This window comes from Macaca thibetana, chromosome 18 (genome assembly GCF_024542745.1).
Source record: "Macaca thibetana thibetana isolate TM-01 chromosome 18, ASM2454274v1, whole genome shotgun sequence".
NCBI lineage: Eukaryota > Metazoa > Chordata > Mammalia > Primates > Cercopithecidae > Macaca > Macaca thibetana.
The window spans coordinates 3,574,477-3,599,761 of NC_065595.1; the positions used below are offsets into that span (position 1 = coordinate 3,574,477).

The 25,285-nt window shown below is 48.4% G+C and overlaps 1 protein-coding gene and 2 long non-coding RNA genes across 3 annotated transcripts in view; 1 reads left to right on the forward strand and 2 right to left on the reverse strand.

Annotated features, from left to right (window-relative positions):
* The first annotated feature begins 448 nt into the window (after positions 1-448).
* Positions 449-25,285, forward strand: part of ZNF516 (zinc finger protein 516) — an 85,245-nt gene continuing 60,408 nt past the window's right edge. The window contains exon 1 of the mRNA XM_050767597.1: positions 449-2,320. Coding sequence (XP_050623554.1) covers positions 511-2,320 — 1,810 coding nt within the window. The 5' untranslated portion in view covers positions 449-510. The remainder of the gene's footprint in view (positions 2,321-25,285) is intronic.
* On the reverse strand, positions 18,885-19,175 carry LOC126941276 (uncharacterized). Its single transcript, XR_007721225.1, has 3 exons — positions 19,098-19,175; positions 18,998-19,063; positions 18,885-18,965 (listed from the first exon to the last, which is right to left on the reverse strand). It is a non-coding gene; the product is annotated as an uncharacterized LOC126941276 (long non-coding RNA).
* On the reverse strand, positions 19,388-19,696 carry LOC126941278 (uncharacterized). The gene is made up of 3 exons (XR_007721227.1): positions 19,666-19,696; positions 19,529-19,559; positions 19,388-19,438 (listed from the first exon to the last, which is right to left on the reverse strand). It is a non-coding gene; the product is annotated as an uncharacterized LOC126941278 (long non-coding RNA).

Genomic DNA, 25,285 nt, shown 5'->3' on the forward strand with positions numbered 1-25,285 from the left:
ATTCCCACATGGTCTTGCAGAGTAGCTTGTATTCCTCACACTCCTACACACTCTGGTACTACAGTCTCTCTTTAAAGATTCGATGCCTTGTTGGGAATAGATAATTATTTTGGTGCACAATCATTAACAATTATTTGTGTTAATGATTTAACACAATTCGTTATTGATAATTAACATGCTGATTTTTAATAAAGAAAGCGGCTACTCTTGCCTCTGTTTGAAGTGGTGTTGGTGCCCCTTTTCTTAGTGTGCGTTGGATGGGTATGTTTTGGGGAGCGTGTGGGGGTTCCCGCAGCCATGCCGGTGCCCTCTTCGCCAGGAGCTTTGCTGATGATGTTCCCTCTCTGTTTTAGGTGCTGGCTGCCAGCTGCCGCGCCCCCGATGTAGAAGGTGCACCTCCTGGGAGCTGGCCCGTCTTTTGGCTCTTCTGACCATGGAGAGATAGGACGGTCCCTGCAGCCTGCGCGAGAGAAAGCTGTGCCACCACCACCGGCCGCGCCCGTCCTTCGGATGGATCGCAACAGAGAGGCCGAGATGGAGCTGAGGCGAGGCCCCAGCCCCACCAGGGCCGGCCGGGGCCACGAGGTGGATGGGGACAAGGCTACGTGCCACACTTGCTGCATCTGCGGCAAGAGCTTCCCCTTCCAGAGCTCGCTTTCGCAGCACATGCGCAAGCACACGGGCGAGAAGCCCTACAAGTGTCCCTACTGCGACCACCGGGCTTCCCAGAAGGGCAACCTGAAGATTCACATCCGGAGCCACCGCACGGGGACTCTGATTCAGGGACACGAGCCAGAGGCGGGTGAGGCGCCGCTGGGCGAGATGCGCGCCTCCGAGGGCCTGGACGCCTGCGCCAGCCCCACCAAGAGTGCCTCGGCCTGCAACCGGCTGCTGAACGGGGCCTCACAGGCCGACGGCGCCAGGGTTCTGAACGGGGCCTCGCATGCCGACAGCGGCAGGGTCCTGCTGCGGAGCAGCAAGAAGGGGGCGGAGGGGTCCGCATGCGCCCCCGGGGAGGCGAAGGCCGCAGCCCAGTGCTCCTTCTGCAAGAGCCAGTTCGAGCGTAAGAAGGACCTGGAGCTGCACGTGCACCAAGCGCACAAGCCGTTCAAGTGCAGGCTGTGCAGCTACGCGACGCTGCGGGAGGAGTCGCTGCTGAGCCACATCGAGAGGGACCACATCACCGCGCAGGGGCCCGGCGGCGGCGGGGCCTGCGTGGAGAACGGCAAGCCCGAGCTGAGCCCCGGGGAGTTCCCGTGCGAGGTGTGCGGCCAGGCCTTCAGCCAGACCTGGTTCCTGAAGGCGCACATGAAGAAGCACCGGGGCTCCTTTGACCACGGCTGCCACATCTGCGGCCGTAGGTTCAAGGAGCCCTGGTTCCTCAAGAACCACATGAAGGCGCACGGCCCCAAGACAGGCAGCAGGAACAGGCCCAAGAGTGAGCTGGACCCCATCGCCACCATCAACAACGTGGTCCAGGAGGAGGTGATCGTCGCCGGCCTGAGCCTCTACGAGGTCTGCGCCAAGTGCGGGAACCTGTTTACAAACCTGGACAGCTTGAACGCCCACAACGCCATCCACCGCCGGGTCGAGGCCAGCCGCACGCGCGCCCCGGCCGAGGAGGGGGCGGAGGGGCCCCCGGACACCAAGCAGTTCTTCCTCCAGTGCCTGAACCTGAGGCCGTCTGCGGCCGGCGACGCGTGCCCAGGCGCACAGGCCGGACGGCGGGTGGCCGAGCTGGACCCGGTCAACAGCTACCAGGCCTGGCAGCTGGCCACGCGGGGCAAGGTGGCCGAGCCGGCCGAGTACCTCAAGTATGGGGCCTGGGACGAGGCGTTGGCCGGGGACGTGGCCTTCGACAAGGACAGGCGCGAGTACGTCCTGGTGAGCCAGGAGAAGCGCAAGCGCGAGCAGGACGCACCGGCCGCGCAGGGGCCCCCGCGTAAGCGCGCGACTGGGCCTGGGGATCCAGCGCCCGCTGGCCACCTCGATCCCCGCTCGGCCGCGCGCCCCAACCGCAGGGCCGCAGCCACCACTGGCCAGGGCAAGTCCTCCGAGTGCTTCGAGTGCGGCAAGATCTTCCGCACCTATCATCAGATGGTGCTGCACTCGCGCGTGCATCGCCGCGCGCGCCGCGACAGGGACAGTGACGGGGACCGTGCGGCGCGGGCCCGCTGCGGATCACTCAGTGAGGGTGACTCGGCTTCCCAGCCCAGCAGCCCCGGCTCCGCCTGTGCCGCTGCTGACTCCCCAGGCTCTGGCCTGGCGGACGAGGCTGCCGAAGACAGCGGTGAGGAGGGCGCCCCCGAACCTGTACCAGGTGAGCAAGTGTACCCAGGTGGCCCAGGTCCTGGGATCCCAGGCTCAGGGGGTTCCTGCTCCCAGGTAAACGTATAATCAGGTAGCCTCGCTCATTAGCCCGTTACCCAGCTAGACCTATGCTCAGGTGACACTGGGCCTCAGGACTCCACGCCCAGGCGGCCTTGTGCCCTTGCCCAGGGTCCCTGTGCCCAGGTGACTCCACACCCAGGAATCTATCCCCAGTATGGACCTGGAGCTCGCACTGCTGAGTGCAGATACAGACACCCATCAGGGCCCCTTGCAGCCCCTTTCAGTGTTTGCATACACACACCTTTGACCTCTAGGGTTGATGGTCTCACCTGAGCATCTGTAATCCTAATTTCTGAGCAAAGAACACCATCATGGATCCCTTCTGAGACAAATTCCCTCCCCTCCCTTTTCTGCCTCGGACCCAGTTCTCACCATACGATGCGCGCGCGCGCGCACACACACACACACTCTCTCTCTCTCCCTCTCTCTCTCTCTCAATTTCCTCTAGCTGTGTAGAAGACTGTCTTCAAATTGGTGTGCAGTTATAATTAATCTCCTTGGATTCAAGTAACCCTGTGGGTTTAGAGACAGTTAATTGGAACAGATTACTTTCCACATAGCAGCCATGTAAATATTTAAAGATGCTTGGCTAACTTTGTTTTCATAATTCTCCTACTTTCTATAAATTTTAAACATTTTGATATTTTCTTTATTATTTTTTGCTTTGCGTAATTGTTTTAAGTGGAAAGTGGTGTTTCAGTGATAGAACTTGCATGTTTCTCCACAAAGCCAAAGATGTTTTTCCCTTCTCTGCAAGGCTGTTCCTGACTGTTGCTTTTTACCTGGACTTTCAAGAGTATTAGAAATCAAACCCCGCGGCAGGGCTCTTTATATTCTGTGGTGAAGAAGATGACTGCTATGCTATATTATTTCACAACAAAACAAAAGACAGTGTCATTTTTCCTTGTTAGAGATTTGGCCAAACCTGGACAGAGTTTATTACAGTCTTATGCAGTGTGTTATATGAGGGTCTGTTACACTGAAATGCATATTGAGTCAACAAATATGTAGAAGGCAAGTCTTTTCTCCTGTGGCAAAACCTGTGCTGAATCCATGCCCAGGTTGTGAGTGTCTACATAGGTAAATGAGTCTTCAGTAATGCGAATTTGAACTTCTCATTTCTTAGTCATTGGTCCCCGTGGGAGAAACAGGAGAACATGGCCTTCTCTGAAAATGCAGTGACCATTCAGTGAACATGTTTGGATTCTTTGAATAATTTGTCATGTGAAACCGGGTTGACCCCCTCATGACACTTGGTTGACGTCTTTTAAGTTTAATTCTTGGTATTCTTTTTTTATTTTTATAAATATAGATTTTACTGGTTATGTTCCGGCACTTTTTGGAGCACATGCTGGATAAAATATTGGGCTAGTACTATGGGTTTTTTTATTTTTTTTCCACTTTGAAGAGAAATATTCTTAATATTTGGGAAAGCTCTTGGGCCTCACTCACCCCATTGATTATGATGGTGGTCACATGATTCATAAAAAGCTAATCCAGTAGTGCTTTTAGAAATAAAGAAGTTGGAAAGATCAAATGATTTCCATCATAAATTGGAAGATACTCTTTTTTCTTTTCAGGCTCATTAAATTTTAGAGACTGATTTTTTTTTTTTTTTTTTTTTTTTTTTTGAGACTGAGTCTCGCTCTGTCCCCCAGGCTGGAGTGCAGTGGTGCGATCTCGGCTCACTACAAACTCCACCTCCTGGGTTCACGCCATTCTCCTGCCTCAGCCTCCCAAGTAGCTGGGACTACAGGCGCCTGCCGCCCTGCCCGGCTAATTTTTGGTATTTTTTAGTAAAGACAGGGTTTCACCGTGTTAGCCAGGATGGTCTCAATCTCCTGACCTCGTGATCCACCCGCCTCGGCCTCCCAGAGTGCTGGGATTACAGGTGTGAGCCACTGTGCCTGGCCCTAGAGCCTGCTATTTATGTCTTAAAGACATTATGTATATTTTTCTCTATATGTAACTTTTTGAGAAAGTTAATATAGATCTCAGCTGATTCTGTAACAAGACATATATCATAGTTGAATGTAACGAACAGTTGGTGATAGAATAAATAGGATATTTCAGCTTATTGAGAGAGGACAGAAATTTATGGTGCGACAGAGGCATAAAACATGCAAGAGCCTTGTTAGGTGTATGTGGGTCACTTTCCGTAATCCCAAAGGACAGTATCTTTCTACCTAAAAACACAAATTTTTCACTTACAACAGCCCCTTTAACAGTCTAGTGTAGCAACAAATTACTAATTCGTGGGTATTCCTTAAGGAGAGAGACCATGTTCCATCGATTTAACTACTCTCAAAACACTGCGATTTGTGGGATTTGGCCCAGGTCTTTCACAGGGCTAGCCTGGAAAAGAAACTGGGTATTCTGAATCTTAACGTTTAAATCTGTGGCGTTCCTTTCTTTTTCTGAAAAAATACACGCAACTTTGGAAAATGTCTGCCTTTCCTGTTACTAAAAAGATGACTTAGTTCTTTGAGCATTAGGTTATTTTAAATTCTCAGAACTCTGATGGGATGATTGGTTAGCACTGTTAGGTAGAGCAGCTATGTAGAAATTGAGGAACGAAAGATAACGGTAGTTCTCATAAGCAGCGGCCAGCCTGCCTGTGGGAGCAGAATTGAAATTAGAATTCAGGTCTATGCGACCATTCCAGTAAAACCCAGTTGTGCCATAATTTTACCCGAACATTTTCTTTGACATCTAGGAATTGATTTGAATGCTGTTTCTGGATCTGGAAATAATTTGCATTATTAGATTAACTGAAAGAAACTCCTCTCCTTTTTTTTATGGAACATGTTTTCTCAGTTGAATGTTGCCATCTATTCCTCTGGAAAGTTCCGATATTCACGTTACTTTTATCTCCATATAAGACTTGGTCGCAGCAGCTCTCATTATTGACTTAAAATAGTAGAAGTGCAAAATTCTGAAAAAAGCCAGTCATTGGGAATATGTTACTAGATTTAAATCTTCCACTGAGAAAGGGACGTGACATGAACAGAAAGTCCGCTTTTGGACTTCACAAAAAATTAATATTTTTAGTAGGAAAGAGGGGTGAAAGGGCATCTAATTGGAGTTTATAAAAATCAACATTTCCCACATTCCCAAACACAAGGAAGCTCAGGGAGCTTAGAAACCATCACTAAGGAAAAACGAATATTGCTTTGCAAGGAGACATATAAACCTTCAGTGTATGGGCCGAAATAGAATTCTGCTCAGAAAGCATTTAGGCGATTCAGGAATAACAAGCACGCAGAGAGTCTGCACGTCTCTGGAAGACTTCCTCTCAGAGTTCATGCCATCCTGAGAAGTGCCTGACTGGGCTGCCTAGTGCCCAGGCCACGGCAGATACTCTGAGGTACTCGTAATGCACAGTCCACCGTTGAGCTGCATACCATTCAAGACTAATTTTACTACTTCAGTTTTTCACCATTTCTTGTTATGCTAATATCTGTCATGTAAAATCCATATTCCGTCCTGTTGAACCCACCCTCACTTTTTAGATACTCACTGCGACTCAATAGATGGGACAGCCTCAAGTTTTAGATGACGTTGTGGGAAGTTAGAAGTACAGTTGGTCTTCTGTATCCGTGGATTCCGCATCTTTGGGTTCAACCAACCACAGCCCGAAAATATTAAAAAAAAATAGATGGTTGTTTCTGTACTGAACACATACAGGCCTTTTTTTTTGTTATTATTTCCTAAACAACACAGCAGAATTTATAGAACATTTGCATTGCATTATTATATGTAATCTAGAGATGATGTACAGTGTACGAGAGATGCGGTTCGGTTACATGCAGGTGTTTACACCAGGGACTTGAGCATCCTGGATTTCGGTATTGGGGGAAGGCCTGGAATTGGGGGAAGTCCCACAAGGGACGATTGTGTTCAACTGTTTTTGATCAACATAATGGCAAATTATATGACTCAACTTAAGAGAATAAAAAGAGTGGTTGGAACAGTTGCCTTGGTATTATATGCAATTTGAAGAATCAAAGAAAGAGTGTTTAAAGAAGAAAAAAATGGTCAAGGGAAGGAAAGGTAATTAAAGGAGGAAATGGATCTACCTTCAGAGTGTCTCCTGGTTCCCATCCCCTGGCTGGCTGCCTCACTGCCGCCCTGCAGCCCAATAGCCCCGTCCTTAGAGCCCATCTTCTTTCCACCGTCACCAACCACACTCAGGCTTTTGCCGTAAGGTATTTGCCGAGCTCGTGCTTGGAGGCTGGCTGGCTGTCCGTGCTGGTGCGCTGGCTGTGAGGAAGGCCAGGCTGTAGTTGTGCGGCTGCACAGAGGTTCCACAACCATCCTTCCTTCTTTCTAATAGAACTACAGACAGCAATTAGAATAGCTTAGGGAGGGTGAGAGACAGAGTGTGTGTGTGTGTGTGTGTGTGTTTTAGACAGGTCTCGCTCTGTCACCCAGGCTGGAGTGCAGTGGCACAATCTCAGCTCCCTGCAACCTCCACCTCCGGGGCTCGTGCCATTCTTTCACCTCAGCCTCCAGAGCAGCTAGGACTACAGGCGGTGACCACCACACTTGGATAATTTTCGTATTTTTTTTGGTAGACATGGGGTTTTGCCATGTTGTCCAGGGTGATCTTGAACTCCTGGGCTCAAGCGATCCTCCCAGAGTGCTGGGATTCCAGGCGTGAGCCATTGCACCTGGCCTGGAGGATGCGTTCACCCGTTGAAATAGGATTGAGGGTGAATCTGGCCAGCAGAAGGGAGAATGGAAAGGGGGTGAGCTGGGAGAGGTGTTTCCCTGTGTAGCCAAGCCTGCTGGGCGTGGACAGCCTTTATATGGTACTTCTTCTAAGCGTTTCCTCAAGGTAGAGCAGGAGGAGCTCTCACAGTGCCTTCGCGCATTGACTTTGCAGCCGAATCCAGTCGCGATGCTGAGTCTCTCGGGGACTCAGCGGTGTCCTGGCTTGGACGCACGGCGGGCAAGGCTCCCTCTGAAGCCTGGTGGTGTCCTGGCTCGGACGCACCATGGGCAAGGCTCCCTCTGAAGCCGAGTCCTGGGTTGGGAAGAGCTCTTGTCCTCACACATGCTTCATTGTGGGTCCCGTGGGAGGCTCAAAATGATTCAAAGAAAGAGGTTGTGGACCAAGGAGGAGGGAAAATGAGTGAAGTGCGTTCATTCAGGGGAAGTTCGAAGTGTAGGCGGGAAATAGCATCCAGTTTAGCTGGGGGAAGGAAAGCACACACGGCTGGGAACAATTTCATGGCAAACGCCACTCCACGGCCTGGAGGTGTGGGATGTGCTCATTCTGAGGGGTCTCGGTGGCATTGGGACCCTCTGTTAAACAGGAGCTTGCAGAATGGGTAAAGGTAAAAACCATCAGGCCAGCTCCCCTTAGTATCCTGACAGGTTCACTCGGCTGGACTCGGCCCAGTTCCTTCATCGCGCCGCAGCCCCGGCCTCCTCTTGCGTAATATCTAATAAATGTTCACACATAGACTGCTTTACTGCTTCTGAAGTGCAGGGGTGACAGGCCGTCCCGAAGTCAGGTGCCCCCAAAAAGTGAGTGCTGCTGTCTGCCATGTGGCCCGTGCCAGGCCCCACAGGGCTCCCTGGGGTGTTTAACCAGATGAGCCAGAGAACAAAACCAGAGTGGGAATCTGGTGAGACAGAAACTCAGAAGAACAGAGACCGAGGTCACAAGCTGCAGGCTGATCGCAGGCTTCGGAAGAGCTGGCACCGTGTGCCCCGCAGAGGGCCCTTAAGGGCTCCACCTGGAGCCAAGACACCCTCCATGGCTTTACCCTGTACTGAGTTCTGAGGAGTTTATTTCGTTGGGAGTAAAGTATGAGTTGGAAAACCCTGATGATAAATTGTTGTTTAGTCTAAAAATGCAGCAGTGTTCTTCCAGAGAAATATTCAGATGTAGTTGACAGTCACATGCAGAATGCCTTGTGATGTAGTCAGCATCTTAGCAACCGGAGCCCACTCCGAATCCGCGCTCCCGCACGCGTGGACACGACGGTGATTGTTCGTACGGCCCTGGGTGTCCTCGTGTGCTTCCCGAGTTACCAGAGGAAGATTAAATTATGAGGAGAGTAGTGTCTCCTAAATACGTTTTATTGTATTCTGATTCTTTCAGCGTTGATAATCTATGCATGGCATGCATGCTGATATTTGCTTGAACAGAGTGCTACATTTTGTGACCTTCCAGAATGAATTTATTAGACTGTGAAAGGCGTTAAGACTCTAGAGATTATACTCTGGGGTTTTCTTCCCGCCACTGAGAAATAACATGTGGGATGTACGTACTCGGTACCGTGAAACGAACATCAGGCAGACATTTTGGTTTGCTAGGAAAATTCAAACACTCGACGTATTTTCTCTTTCTTTTTTGACTCAAGATAGAATCATAGAATTTTTGAGGTGGGAGGGAACTAAGAGATATCCATTCTGTCCTCCCGTTTTATCAGTAAGGAATCCGGGGCTCAGGGCAGGCTTTTGTCCTATGCCGAATGATGTATGCGCTGCTGAAAGACGGCACATCATCGGTGGAGGGCACATAAGCTTGGACTCAGACACGTGGATTTTAATTATCCGTTAGTCACCAAGTCACAGCATGGTATTATAAGTTCTTCAGCCCCTGGGAATCTGCAGTGTCCTGCCTTGCAGTGGCGGGGTGGGGGGCTGTGATTCCCACCGAAGCTGCCGTCCTCGCTGCGTTTCCTGTCTGTGCCTGGCGCACTGTGGGTATCCTACACACACACTCTTCCTGTTAGCGTCCAGCGTCCAGCCTGGGAAAGGGTCCCCTTCCTGGTGTGTCCACGAGGGGCAGGAATGCGTAGTCCCAGGATGGTTCAGATTCTGCATCTGTACCTGTACCCGTGTTGTACGCAGGCCAGGATGCCCCCTAGCCACGGCCATGGTACCCTGTGCAGAAGTCCTGTGGGGTGGGCCGAGTTTCCTTCCTGCCACGTGGGAAGTTACTTAGGATAGACATTCAGTGCATGTTCACTGAAAGAGAAGTTCGTAATATTCTCGGACTCCAGTGCCAATGGATGCGTTTACAGATTCTTATCGGATGGAACAGATTTCAGCCTTTTCTTTCTTTGCCTATTATGCTAAACTTCTTTACTTCAATTCTGCTTTCCCTGCTAGATTTAGCATTTTCCAGTCTGCAGGAGGGGTGGTGCTGGATACGACTTTCAGCCCTGAACCTGTTGGGTGAATGTCACTGTTGCCGTGTCGTGAAGAAGTGGCGCTCGGTCCTCCCAGGTGTGACTTGAACTTGTTACTCTGGCTTAAAATGGAAGGGCTCCTCTTTGTAGATTTCATCTATCAGCAGTGAACAGAAACACCTGAATTTGCTTTTTGCACCCCGTTCCCACGAGATAGGGCATCTCACGGATCAGGCAGGATCGCTCCTTGTAAAGAGGGAGGTCTGATTTCACTCCGAGCCGTCAGTTCCTGACCAGCTGGAAGAACGGACAGCAGCAGCCGGAGCAGCAGGTGCTGGGCTGGGTCAGGCGTTGCTGAGGGGTCTGTGCACCTGTGAGAAAAGGTGCTGGTGCTCACGGTGGGGTTTCCCGGCCAGGAGAGGTGTGATGCCATGGAGCCGTGTGCACCCCTGTGGAGCTGGGGACACGGCACCCTGCACGTGTTGTGTCACCCTGAGAGGGTGCCTTGCTGCTGAGCTGTCCGGGAGATTCCAGTCATTCTGACTGATGATTCTGCACCCTCCCATGTTGGTTGTGTTGTCACCCTCCTGTATCTGTGATGTGCTGCGTCTAAGCCCATCCCTTCTCAATACTTCACTAGGCGTTTGCTTAAAGCACAGATACCCACCCTTCTGCTCAGCCCTTGGGTGTTCCTCCTTGCGAGCCGAGGAGGCTCCCAGCTCTGTATACATTTCAGCTCTGGCACCTGCCCGTCTTCTCCCCTCTCCACCTTGCTGTGCTTCGACAGCTATGCCCAGACTCAAGGCTACCATGTCTCCTCCACAAGACCTGAGCATCCAGCCGCGATGCAGCACCCAGGGTGAAATGCAAACCTGGGCCTCAGGCTGGCCCCATTCCTCCCCGTTGCGCCCCTCTCTAGCCTGGACATGTTCTTTTCAGGCAGAATGAACCTCTGCGTCCCCAGCATCCGCCTTGGGTCAGGCGTCCTGGAATTGCCATCTCATTGAAGGCGGGGGCCGGACTTTCTTTTTCTAGAGGGCCCCGCAGGACTCATGCTAAGAACAGTGGCTGGAGCTGCACCTTGATGAATCTTGTTCTTCAGAGTTGACAGCGAACTACGTGGAGAAATGTATTCAGGAGTGGGTAGTTTTGCACAGGAGTACTCGGCGCTCAGTAGTCCTTGTTACTGGATGTCTAGACTCTAGAGATCTTCCTGTCTGATCACAGAAACAGGATGACCAGCAGTCACAGCAGAGGCTGGCCTTACAGTTAGTATTTAAATGGGAGCATCTCGGGAGCCTACAGAGTCTTCAGTGGAGGGTGCTGCACTTGTGGATTTCAGTGCTGTTGCCACTCAGGACGTGCGGCCGGGTGTCGCTTCTGGTGTTGTCAGACTTAATGGAGTGAGGATTCGGGGAAGTCGCCTTCTTCCCTTCTTCTTCCCTTCTTCTTCCCTTCTTCTGACCCTGCACGCCTCCTGTTGGAGCTGAGGCTCCAAGTTGCTGTGTCCGGGACCTTTGTTTCTAAACCGTTGTTACTGTGGACCAGGAGCAGAAGCTGGCTAAGCCCGTTCCCAGTAGAGAGTGATGCTAACATCGAGTGACCCTGGGCATGGGGTCCTGCTTAGGCCCCGGACTGTCACGGCAGGCTTCCTAGAGAGGTTGTTCAGGCCATTGGATGGTTTCCCACCTCAGTACAGAGGGCCATGGGCCTGGTAGCCTTCGGAGGCCAGAGGCTGTGGAAAGATCCATGAATTTCATTGGTGCTAGGGCCCGGAGAGTGGGGCTGTAGGCTCTGGACCCCCGTCTGGGGCTGCTCTCCACTGAGCTCCAGCACACAGGGCTCAGGTGACACAGGAGAGTGGGCTGTCAAGGACACAGTTGAATGCATGCTCTCTATTTCAGCTAAGGTGAGGTGATGGACCTGGTGAGCAGGTAGTGAAGGTGCTGGCCGTTTGCACAATATTGGCACTGAAGGCAGAGGCTTATGGGGTGAGAAGGTAGCAGTGGTGCTGGTGCTTTGCACAGTGTTGGCACTAAAGGCAGAGACCTATGGGAAGAGCAGGTAGTGACATTACTGAGGCTTTGCACAGCTTCTTCACTCAAGGTACAGGTCTATGGGGTGAGCAGGTGTCCATGGTGCTGGTGCTTTGCACGGTGTTGGCGCCAAAGGCAGAGGTCTGCGGAGGAGGGCAGGTGCTGGAGGACTGGCCGTCTCACTGTTTGAGGAGTGCTATGGGCGCCACATTTTGAGGACCTCTACATAGAGCCCAAAGCCTGTCCTTTCCTTAAGGAGTCCTTCCTTGTTCAACTGGTGACATCTGCAGAAACCATCTCCAAAGCTTCTCATCCACGGGCACTTTGCCATTGGCCCTGGCATTGGTGGCTGCTTAGAATAGCAGGCCCTGTCCTATTCCTGCCAGGGCAGTGGTGGGCGGGGCCGCCTGAGCGCACCTGGAGGCGGAATGCACGGGGCACTGTTAGTGCATTGCATGTTAGTCCGTTCTTGTGTTTCTGTAAAGGAATACCTGAGACTGGGCAATGTATAAAGAAAAGAGGTTTATTTTGGCCCACGGTTCTGCAGACTGTATAGGGAGCATGGTGCCGGCGTCTGCTTCCTGTGAAGCCTTAGAAAGCTTAGGATCATGGTGGAAGGTCAAGGGGAGCCCATGTGTCCCATGGCAAGAGTGGGAGCAAGAGAGAGAAGGGAAGGCGCCACACACTCTGAAACCACCAGATCTCGCGTGAACTCAGAATGAGAACTCACTCATTATTGTAATGGCAGCACCAAGCCATTCTTGAGGGACCCACGCCCATGACCCAGACACGACCTATCAGGCCCCACCTCCAACATAGGGAATTGGTTTCAACATGAGGTTTGGAGGCGGCGGATGTCCAAGCCATATCACGCCGGTGCAGGATGTTCCAGAGCAACCCCTCTCTCTCTGCTTTCAGGATTGACTTCCTTGTATGACTTAGGCTCAGTCAGCTCTTAAAGGAAACTGTGGCTTGCAGTTTGATTTGCATCATTCTTAGTCTGCATTTTCATCATGGGCACATTGAATTATTTCATAAGTTTAGACTTTCTTTTAAATGCTTGCAGCATTTAAGTTTTATTTGATAAGTGTTTTTTTGTGTGTGTGTCCTCGTCTCTGGCACAAGTTTTTAATTTTTCATTTTTGTGTGTATGGTTTTTCTTTTTGTGGTTCTTAGATAATTTTCTGTGTGCTGGACCTAATCTGAGGCTAGTTTTTCATGAGGGATTTGTTGGCTATTGATAGGATCCAGTATTTGCATATATAATTTGCATAAGCCTTTGCATATTAAAATGGATTGCCATTTTAGGTCTGTATTTTACTGGAATTTTAAAAAGCTGGGGATATTTGTCTCTGGATTAAAGGTTAGAAAGTAAGACTCCAGTTACTGAGATTTTACCTGATTCTGTGTGCGTGGTTCACATAGCGATATCCATTTACAGGAGGCCTTGTTTTCTGCTTTCTTTACAAAGGAAGCCATTGATTTGAAAGAAGTATTTTCACAGATTAGTAAGACATTTGGGCGAACTGTTAGCTGCCAAATATGTTCCTGTATAGATGTGCCAAATCTGAGTGTTACTCATGTTCTTTCTCTTAACTCCAGAATAGTTACTTTCAGCACTATGAATAAACTCTCTTCTACATTTAACACAATTACTGTTTTATTTAATAACCTACTTGGTTACTGAAATGTATCACTTAAAATGATAATTCTGCGGTGCCGTTTGTTGAGCTGGCCATCCTGTAGAAAACTTACATACGTGCCTGAATCTCATATCTGAAGCCCGATGGAGAGTGGCAGCTGCCTTCAATGTCGTGAAGTTAGGTTGTTGGTACATATGATAATCTCGTGATTGATTCCAGTGTAGACGCTATTGGGATAGTTTGTTCATTGGACTGGACAATTAGAGAACATTTTTGATACTGAAATGATGGTCAGGTTTCCAATCTGACTTGTTAAATCCTGTTTCCTTTGATTTAAAATTAATCTGTGTTGTCACTGGTTTTTCAAAATTGATTGCTACGTGACTCATGAGAATATGATTTTTATAGATTATTTTGGTATTAGACTAGGATGTGATAGGAGTGGAATGGATTGACATTTTTCATTTTTAAGAAATATTGCTGGGTTCTACTTTTTCAAAAACGATGGAAGATGGTAGGTCCAGGACCATGAGGCTGAAATCAAGGTGTCAACCTTCGGAAGCATCATGGACGGGTAGGGAAGCGTCGGTAAGAGCCTTGAAATGCAGTTACAGGTGCCCCCAGAAGGTGCCTCAGGAAGTTCCTGAAGTTCAGGTATGAAAAAAGCAGTTGGAAGGTACTGGCTCGGGAATTTTCAGAAGCTCTGAACAGAAGGTTCTGGACAGGTTGTGCGTCACACCAGCAAGACAGAGTCTCTGCGGTTTCTATGGCGATAGCCTGCACTCCACTTAGAAACAAATTCTTGATGTTGTTTTGAAACCTCAGGAACAAAAGGGCACCGTGTTTGCTTTTGCGGAAGAGCCCGGTAGCCGTGTGGCATTTGGCAGACGTCGGATTCCTTGATACCTTTTCTTTCCGTCGCCACTGCTCGGCGCATCATTTTCCGTTCTGGGTCGGAATTTCCTGGTTTTTCTTTCTCGAGTGGAAGATCTTTTTCTTTGAGTTGAAAGATCTCTTGATTTGGGGGATGCTGCTGCTGGTGGTTGTGGAAGTCTCCCGGGCAGTGTGCAGCTTTCCCTGGTCACAGGGTGTCCAGGGTCACCCACACCCTCCTTTGTGCACTGCTGGCCTTGGTCATTGTCTACCTTCACTGTGGGCACCTCTGTTCCTCCCCCTACTCCTCTTCCTACTAAAATGGGCAGCGTCAGGAGCCCGGGGGCATCTTAGCACCAAACACCTTGGTGAGCCCAGAGGCTGGGGAGCGTGGATGGCTGGATCTGGAGGCCCTGGCTCTAGGTCCAATCTCAGAGGATGCCTGAGCTTATTGTCTTTTATCTGTCCCAAGGCCATGGACAAAATCCCAGACCAGGAGCAGTCTCTATGTGCCTGCATGTGCCATTGTTGCTCCCCACACACCTGTCTCCTCCTGGGACCCTCAGGCCCTTGGCTCTGGGTGCCATCTGCATCTGTCACTTCTCAGCTCTTTGTGATGCCCTGTGCTCGGGGAGGGGCTTCCAAACAAGACCTGAGACCCCAGATCCATCTTCTTGCCTCAGGACTCCTCATCCCCTACCAGGTGCTGCTGGTCCTATCCCTGCGGGAGTGAGGGTGAGGCAAGGCCCGACTTCCCCGGGGTCAGCCTGCTCCATGTGCTGACCTCCCTGCCCTGCTTGCTCACCTTCCTCCTGAGCGGCCTCCTGGCCTCTGCCTGGGCTTCAGGGCTAGCTCTGGCCGGAGGAGCTCCCATTTCCTGGGCTAGACCCATGCTAGGCTCCTGGTTTTAGAGTTCTGCTCGTCCTTTAGAACATCCACACATCTTTTGTGAACACCTGCACATGGTAAAGAATCCAGAAGATGAGGAAGTGCTTGGAAAGGAGCGGTCCTCCTCTGTTGACTGTCCTGACTGGCCTCCCCTCTTCCAGAGAGTTTACTTCTGACCCTCCTTGGTCTTTAAAATGTGTTTTCTGGTATACGTGTATGTGTAGATTTTTTTCTTGTTTTGGTATGTAGTAAGAGCATTTGATGTGTCCTGTTCCTCAGCCTGCTTCCCCACGTGGCAGCATGTCTTGGGAATCTCCCTGTGTGGGCGGAGGACTCTCCTCTCTTGGACTGCTTGAGAGTGCTGGGTGATCTTGTTCTATTTGCCTATTGATCATTGTTCAAGTCCTTTCCAAATTTCATTACAGACAGTGCTGCCATAAACATACTGGTGACAGGCCATTGACAGCACTTAGGAGTGTTTCATGATGGATTTCTTTCTTTCTTTTCTTTTTTTGAGACAGAGTCTCGCTCTGTCACCCAGGGTGGAGTACAGTGGTGCGATCTCGGCTCACTGCAACCTCTGTCTCTCAGATTCAAGCGATTCTCCTGCCTCTCGGCTCACTGCAACCTCTGTCTCTCAGATTCAAGTGATTCTCCTGCCTCAGCCTCCTGAGTAGCTGAGACTACAGGTGCATGCCACCATGCCCGGCTAATTTTTTTTTTTTTTTTGTATTTTTAGTAGAGACAGGGTTTCACTGTGTTGGCCAGGCTGGTCTCAAACCCCTGACCTCAGGTGATCCACCCACCTTGGCCTCCCAAAGTGTTGGGATTGCAGGCATGAGCCACTGCGCCTGGACCATGATGGATTTCTTTAAGTGAAATTGGTAGTTTCAGGAGTTTGCGCATTTTATATTTTGATAGATGCTGCCTGTTTGGGTGTAATAATCCTCATGTCCACCAAAAGCTTATGAGTTTTGTGTGTGTGTTTCTCCACGCCCTCAATAGTTCTTAGTATTATAAATTTTCTAAAATTGCCTGTCTGAAAGAAAAAAAATGATATATTTTTATTGCTTTAATTTCCATTTTCTTTTTTTCTTTTTTTGTGAGCATAAGCATGTTTTCATGTTTACTGGCCTTTGTATTTCTTGCCTGATGTATATTGTCCATGAATTTTGCACATTTAAAAAATGTGTTGTCCTTTTCTTGTTAATTTATAGAAACTCTTTATATATTGTGGATTTGATTCTCATGTTTTGAATACGTTCTGTTGGTTTATCATTTGTCTTTTACTTTCTGAAGTCTTTTATTGTAGAAGTTCTAAAACATCAGAATTGTCTTTAGGGTTTTTGGATTTTACATATACTTTAGACGTTCTCTACCCTACCATTAAACTATCCTCATTGTTTTAATCAATCTAGTTTGCTTCATTACATTTGCTTTATTCCACATTGTGTTAACCCGTGTAAAACCTCGTATATATTCTGTGAGGTACTTTAAACATTTTCCCACATTGATCTGGTTTTTCCAACCTAATTTATTCAACAATCAGTTGAGTGAATGTTTTCTGGTAGGTTATGTTATGTTTTTCCACTGATTTAATGTAGTAACCTTGTCATAGACTCAATCTCCGTGTGCTTTATCTGTATTTCATATAAACCTCCAGCATAGCCTCATGAGGTGAAGGTGCCACTTGTCTCAAAACACAGATAGGAAATCTGAAGTTTAGAGGGTTAAGTAAACTTTCTCAAGATGGGTCCAGTCATAAGTGTTGAAACCAATAAGATATAATAATATATTATGACATGCCACCAGGGTGTGAAGGGAAGAAGGGCAGGAAGATGGAGAAATGAAGGCTAGGAACTTGCCCTGTTTTCCTGGCATTGTGCCTGTTCTCTCTCTCAGGCTCTTGTCTCCACCCCGATCCTCACCTTTGCAGTCCCTACTCAGGGCCCAGATAGCAGGACCCTTGGGCTGGGACTTGCAGGTGGGATGTCTCCGTAGCCTGTCCAGACAGAAAGGAAAGGACCGTGCCTCGGTTCCCGGATCCTTGCTTGCCTGGAAGGTGACGCTAGGGGTCAGTGTTGTCCGTCCAGAGGCCCTGTCCAGTACTGACGGGCCGCTGAGGCTCTGAGGATTGGGTTTTTGGGAGATGATGTCGGCGCCCCCTAGCGTCGTTTCTCCATTTCCTGTGCATAATTTCCACTCCTCCCAGTGAACTAATGATGCTGCACATGGATGAGAAATAATGTTCCTCTTTATCCATGTGTATGTGTTGACATCAGCCTTTACACATTTTTTTTTTTTTTTTTTGGACTCTTGAGGCTTCCTTTAAGTAATTCTTTCAAATAATGTGTTTGTTTTAGAAGTTAGGGATGCCAAATTTAGTACATAAAAATACATTACTCCTGGTTAACTTTGGATTTTAGATAAACAATAAATACTTTTTAAAAAAGGTTTACGTATGTCCCATGCAATATTTGGGATATACTTACACTAAAGATTTATTTGTTATTTATCTGAAGATGTGTATTTTAGATAACCGGACATGCTGTATTTGAGCTGGTGAGTGTCTTGTGAGTAAACCTTTTCTGGTAGGTTATGTTCTTTTAATGCATGGCGGAAATGTCTGTTCTTGTTGCTGATCAAAGCCTGTTGAGCACAACTCCTTTTGTTCATTACTAGATGGTAGATGTTGGCTACCTCACATCAGCAAAGGCTGGAAGAATAATTCGCTGAGGGAGAGGAGGGGAGATCCTTCAGTGGAGTTTGCTTTCTTTCTGCAGTTTACATTTGTTAATACTTTAAACGCGTGGATTAGCTCTATTGAGGGTCAGAACAATGCTTGTGGAAATAGAGATTTAAAAGAAAACAAATAACCTTTCTGTTTCATTTGAATTAAAAAAGTGACTGCTGGCATTTTCTATGGTTCTCTAAAAGTTTCTTGAGTTAGGATGAAGGAATGTACTCAAGTTTGCTATGCAACGTGAAGGCAGTTTTATGTTAATTTGACGTCTGAAATTCCCTGTGCCCAGCACTGGGGGGTTTGCCTGCTTGGCGTGAATGTCAGCTGTCAGACCTGGAAGCTTGATTGGGCTCGGGTATTTTTGCAGGTGAATTTCTGTGTTGAGGCTTTGGTGGTGTCTCTTTCCTGGACGTCGACCCATCGTGAGTTGTCAGTGACTTGAGTGCCGCGTGGGTGGGTCTATCACATTTCATTTGCTTTGTGGGACCCTGGAAAATGCAGGACAAGCTCTGGTAAGAGTTCAGGTGTTGACAAAAGACGCAGCTCCGACCAAGAGGTGTCAGGTCATCTGCATGAGCATACCTCCTGAATTCAAAATCAGAACAGCCCCAAGAATTCCTTCGGTCCTCCTGAGATGTGGGCTTCCCAGATGTGGAGAAATGTTTAGCTGTCTCAGCGGCATGTGGTCTGTGGCCTGTGATTTTCACAAGAGATGGGGAATCAGTGGTCAGGATCGCACACAGCGTGTGAGGATATCAGCCCTCATTGTGACGTGGTTCCTTTGGTGGACACATTTCCTCTGGCCCTAAATTGATTTTGTCTATGCATGAGCTAGCCTTATTTAGTTTTGATTTAAAAATGCTAAGTTAATATGTGTGAAAAAATTAGTGGCCAATCGCCATTCTCTTGGGAATTCTGTGTCCTGTGCTTGAACTGTTGAAGAATTACTGATGGATTAGTTGTAGATTCCACGGGGCAAATGAAAAAGGCATAAAACAGTGGGTTCTTCCCATGCCTCCATGTGCAAAGAGATCTCACACTTTTTTTTTTTTTTGAGAGATGGATGTATAATTGATGAAGGTTCTGGAACCTGGTGTGGCTCCGAGATAAGGCCCTTCCCAGTAGGGGAGGTTGCGACTTCACCTGCCTGTTTTTCAGTGGGAGCCTTTTCACCTGCGTGTGTGTGTTTCAGGGGGAGCCTTTTCACCTGCGTGTGGGTGTTTCGTGGGAGCCTTTTCACCTGCGTGTGTATTTCAGGGGGAGCCTTTTCACCTGCATGTGTGTGTTTCGTGGGAGCCTTTTCACCTGTGTGTGGGTGTTTCGTGGGAGCCTTTTCACCTGCGTGTGTGTGTTTCGGGGGGAGCCTTTTCACCTGCATGTGTGTGTTTCACGGGGAAGCCTTTTCACCTGTGTGTGTGTGTTTTGGGGGAGCCTTTTCACCCATGTGTGTTTCAGGGGGAAGCCTTTTCACCTGCACGTGTTTTGGGGGGAGCCTTTTCACCTGCATGTGTTTTGTGGGGAGTGTTTTTACCTGTGCGTGTGTTTTTTGGGGGGGAAGCCTTTTCATCTGTGTGTTTCGAGGGGAACCTTTTCATCTACATGTGTTTCAGGGGGATCCTTTTCGTGTACGTGTGTTTCGGGGGGAACCTTTTCATCTGCGTGTTTCAGGGGGAGCCTTTTCACCTGCATGTGTTTCGGGGGGAGCCTTTTCACCTGTGTGTGTTTCACGGGGGAACCTTCTCATCTACGTGTGTTTTGGTGGGAACCTTTTCATCTGCGTGTTTCAGGGGGAAGCCTTTTCACCTGTGTGTGTTTCACGGGGGAACTTTTTCACCTGCGTGTGTGTGTTTCAGTGGGAGCCTTTTCACCTGCGTGTGTGTGTTTCGTGAGGTGGGGGGAGACTTTTCATCTGCGTGTGTTTCAGAGGGGAGCCTGTTCACCTGCATGTGTGTGTTTCGGGGGGAAACTTTTCACCTGCATGTGTGTTTCGGGGGGAGCCTTTTTACCTGCGTGTTTCGGGGGGGAGTCTTTTCATGAAACTTCGTGTTTCGGGGGGAGACTTTTCACCTGCGTGTGTTTTGTGGGGAGCGTTTTTACCTGCATGTGTGTTTTGGGGGGAGCCTTTTCACCTGTGTGTGTTTCAGGGGGAACCTTTTCATCTGCATTTGTGTTTCTGGGGGAGCCTTTTCACCTGTGTGTGTTTCATGGGGGAGCTTTTTCACCTGCATGTGTGTGTTTCGTGGCAGAATGGGGGGAGCCTTTTCACCTGCATGTGTGTGTTTCAGGGGGGAGCCTTTTTACCTGCGTGTTTGTGTTTCAGGGGGGAGCCTTTTTACCTGCGTGTGTGTGTTTTGGGGGGAGCCTTTTCACCTGCGTGTGTGTTTCGGGGGAACCTTTTCACTTGCATGCGTGTGTTTTGGGGGAATCTTTTCACTTGCATGCATGTGTTTCATGGGGGAACCTTTTCACCTGCATGTGTGTGTTTCAGGGGGAACCTTTTCACCTGCATGTGTGTGTTTCAGGGCGGAGCCTTTTCACCTGTGTGTGTGTGTGTGTTTCAGGGGGAACCTTTTCACTTGCATGCGTGTGTTTCGGGGGGGAACCTTTTCACCTGCGTGTGTTTCAGGGGTGAGCCTTATCTCCTGCCAGCATATGTCTTGTCATGTCTTGTTGCTTAAAAGGTGTTTGAGGCAAGGTACTGTCAGTTCACATTAAGGACGTATTAACGAGAACACACAGGAAGGGCTTTGTGTTGTTTCTCTCCTCAGAGGAATTTCACGAACCCTAGCATTTGATCCATGCAGCTTTTCCTTTCCTAGCTTGTAAAACTTGTGGCTGTTTTTCTTTTGGGAATGTGTTCGCATCCCTTCCCTTGTAAAGAATGTGTGTAAATTCTGTTGTGGACAACCATTTTAATGGGTCTCTGTTAGATTGTGCGGCCAGCTGCAGAGTGCTTGAATCCTGGGGTCTCCGAGTGTTCCAGGTGAGAGTCCTGCGGTGTGCACAGCCCAGGGTCTCCGTGCAAACTCCAGGTGGCCAGACGCATCCAGATTTAGTTACAGAGCTCAGTGTGATATTGAGAGTACGTCTTGTCTTCCTTTATCAGGTAAAAATGAACCGGTGACAAAAATAAATTATCTTTGCTTTTCTTTAGGATTTGTATGGCGGAGAATTCATTTAGTTGTTTTTTTCTTATCTATTCCAGTTTGTCATAGTTCACGATTGGAGATTTCTTTCTAAGCTGTTCTGCCCACAGTAGATGCAGTTTCTGCTTGTCCTATCCTCTGGATAAATGGAATTCATATCTTCTCCTCCCATGCCTCCCCAGTGCCCCATGTCTGCCCCCCATCATCCTGTCCTTGCCTTTTGCCTTTTGGCTGGAGCCCTCCATTTATTTGCTCTGTACTAGGGTATGTCTACTTCACAACCCATTTCTATGTAATGGTGGTTTCTGGGTATCTTTTAATTCTCTACCTCTACATAAATACAGAGTCCCACTTCTCTTATAGCCTTCGAACTGCCTCATAATGAGTCGATTTAATTCTGAGGTTGTGCTTGTTGTTTTCACTGTCGATTGGTCTGCATTTCTGAATCCTACATTTAGCTTCCGGAAAGTTAGGGCAGTCACGTGTTTGCAGGTGCAACACTGCTGCATAGCCTGAGTGTGTGAATACCCGGTCATCGGCCGTGACGCCCCTGGAGACCGTGGTCTGCTCCTCACTGCCGCAGTGCAGGGAGTACCAAGGGACCGGCCCGCTCTCCGTAGGCTCCTCTGCATGGCTGTGGCAGGAGCTGTCTCCCGGTTTCCTGGGTCAGGGCCCTCTCCAGGAACTGTTTGCTGTGTCTAACTCCACGTCTCTAGCTGATGGTAATGTCTTCCTGAATTCTAGGCAACTCTACCAAATTCCAATTGGGTGATATTAGCGTAGATACCCTGGCTGAATTTTTCTGGGATTTACCTTAACTTGCTCATGTAGCCATGGAGTTGTTTAAAATAACAGTGATACTCATGGTAGTCTGGTGCATTATTTAATTTCTAAGATTAAAAAGCAAAAACAAAACAAAAAAACCACTTGCCTTAAAATGGCCAATGTCATACAGTTTGATCCATGTGTGAGGCAGAGAAATTTGTGATGACTTGGGCGCCAGCCCTGGCCCACCGTGTGATTGAGATCTGCAGAAACTTTTTCAGAAACTTGTCTCTTCTTTGAAAATACTTATGCTGTGGCCCTTTGTGTACTTTCTTACTGTAGGTAAAATCAAAGAAATGTGAGATGTTGGCAAAACATAGGTGATACTTAGTGTGAAGTAGTGTCCTCTGTAATAATGGAACATTTTACAAGGTTTATTTTGGGATGATGTTCACCCCTAGGACCTGCTCCCGGTGGCTTGGATGTTTTGAAAAGACTCTAGGAACTTAGTGTGGAATTCTTTTGCCCCATTTCCCCTTCAAGCGAACCCTTGAGTTGTCTAGCAGGTTCTATGGAGAGCAGAGGGAGGGACCCAGTGGTAGCTTTGCAAACACAGAACTCATGGGGGCTCAGCCCGGGCTCTGCTTTCCAGCTCCGAGACAAGGTCTGGCCTCACGGACTGGACCAGGGTACCAGCTGGGACGTGGGACTTGTTCCTTAAAGCACGAAGCCCTGGAGCAGCTGCCAGCGCAGCGTCTCCGTCACCTAAGGCGTAGCCCGCCATGCCTCCGGCAGCCAGGACAGCAGCCTCAGAGCCTCAGCTGCCCTGCTCCTCTTGGGAGGTTTATGACTTCCGAACTTGACTTCAAACCCTGTCTCTAGAGCCCTTTTCCAGTATGCACCAGCCTAAATGCAGGATGGACTTCCTAAGGGTAATTCATCTTGCTTTGTAAACGTGTATCCGTAGTTGACCCTGGACATGCATATTGTGCACAGGAGAGGTGTTTGGGATGTATGTTGATCGTAAGCAGGAGGCGCAGCGCACACTGCATTCTAGGGCAGGAGCTGTTAGAAATTGTCCACGTCCAGGTGCTCAAGTCAGAATCAGAATCATCCTGGGAAGTCTCCTTGCTTGTTCTCTTCCATTTCTCTTCTTTTGGGCACCACCAAAATTCATGATTTAGAAAGCAAATCCAGTTTTTGGTCTATTGGTGTTTTCAAAAGATATCACTAAGGAAATTCAATCACACTTACTGATATTGTGGATGAAGTACCCGTTCGTGGACTGATCTGGGAATTTCATTACTGATCATAAACTTTTCTGATGAAAGTGCATTTTTAGTTTTGAACAGCCAGTTTATAACTACTTTTCTTTTGGTTTATAGAATATGACACATTCAGGAGGTGTAACCCCTCCCCAGCCCAGCATGGCAAGGTATAATAGAGGCTTGGGAAGCATAAACTTTTACGACCACAGGAATTGCTTTTACCTGCACGTTTTTTTGATCATTTCTCCTACTTAGAATACTTTTTTTTTTTTTTTGTATGTGGAAAATGGGGAGTGGCACATGTTATTTCATGGAAAACAGTGGATACTTAAAAAAAATATTCTGGCTGGGCGTGGTGGCAAACAGTCTCGCTCTGTTGCCCAGGCTGGAGTGCAGTGGCGCAATCTCAGCTCACTGCAAGCTCCGCCTCCCAGGTTCACGCCATTCTCCTGCCTCAGCCTCCCGAGTAGCTGGGACTACAGGCGCCCGCCACCTCACCTGGCTAGTTTTTTGTATTTTTTAGTAGAGACGGGGTTTCACCATGTTAGCCAGGATGGTCTCGATCTCCTGACCTCGTGATCCACTCGTCTTGGCCTCCCAAAGTGCTGGGATTACAGGCTTGAGCCACCACGCCTGGCCAGAATATTTTTTTTAAGTATCCAGTGTTTTCCATGAAATAACATGTGCCACTCCCCATTTTCCACATACAAATAGTCCTGAGAATAGTGTATATATACGTAAAATGAGCAGTGTGGTTGAGTTTGCTCCTTATGATCTGATACTTTACTGATATCAGCAGTTTGACAAATGACCTTTCTGGAATTCGGTGTATGGTAAGATGACCTTTATAGAAATGAGCAAAAAATAGAGACAGCAATGAGGGTTGGGGGTAGAGAGCAGATTTTGGGCCAGAGGGTGAGAAGGACGTTGGAGGAGTTCGGATAGTCAAGTAAACGTCAACAGATTTGGAGAATTAGCATCTGCAGTGCTGCACCTTTTACACCATCTCCAGCAGGCTTACTTAGATCTTAAGCTTAGTGCAGATGTAAGAGCAGTGAAAACTGACTACCAAGAATGAAAAGCTACAGAAATGGCAGATATTAAATGCCTACTAAACAAAAGCACCTCAGCACTTGGGGCTATTGTGGGAGCCATGGGATCCGCGGGTACCTGGAGTCGCTCCCTCATGATCACCTGTGTGAGGTCAGTAGAAAGACTGGGGCTGCCTCTAGCTCCACGTGCATGGTCTTCACACACAGTGGGGACTCCTGGCTTCCGGGCTGGGAATGAATATGAAAGGAGCAGTGTTTTATGAGACAAGTAATATTTTTATTGTATATGTTCTCATGAACTTGTATTAGTCTCTTCTCATGCTGCTAGTAAAGACATACCTGAGATTGGGTAATTTATAAAGCAAAGAGGTTTAATGGACTCGCAGTTCCACATGGCTGGGGGGGCCTCACAATCGTGGCAGAAGGTGAAGGAGAAGCAAAGGCATGTCTTACATGGCAGCAAGCAAGGGGGCTTGTGTGGGGGAACTGCCCTGTATCAAACGATCAGATCTCGTGAGCTTTATTCACTGTCACGAGAGCAGCATGGGAAAGACCCACCCCCATGATTCAGTTACCCCCCATTGGGTCCCTCCCAGTACATATTGGAATTATGGAGCTTCAATTCAAGATGAGATTTGGGTGGGGACGCAACCAGAGCATATCAAACTGTTGCAAAATGGACGTATTTTTTTTATGTATTTTTACATTATGTACAATTTAATCGTCGTAGAAAATGCAGATGAGGGAAAAGACAAAGAAGGTGTCACTGCTCACAGGTAATGACTTGATATTTTGGACTGGCTGCACCTGTCTACGAATATCCTTTGTGTATACACATTTGATACACATGTCCCTTTAGTATGTTTTTCTCTTGAGTGTACACACATACACCTAGCATATCTGGAAAATATTTGTCTCTATCCCATTGTTTCAACTTAATATATTGTGAGCTTTTGTTGTCCACGTGTATACAGCCTCATGTATAATCCTGGACCATTCTGAATGCCCCCAGGGTCTCAGAAAGTAGAGATGTAACTCATTTCTGGCATTTAGAGACTCAGGTTTCCAGAGTAGGAGTGGCTGTGACCCGCAGTATCTGTGCCTAACGGATGTGTTTTATTGGTGAGGTGGTGTGAAATGAAAGTGGACCCCTATCCTGTCAGGGTCCAGTACCAGCTGGGCACCAGCTTGCTCTGTGTCTCACATTTTTCGTCTGCAGAATGAGGTGTTTGGGCTGGAGGAAGGGGGACCCATCCGCCCTGCAGACCCTCCGCCCTCAGGCTTCTGTTCCTTTGCTTATCCTAGGTCACAAGGCTTTCTAACTTCTAC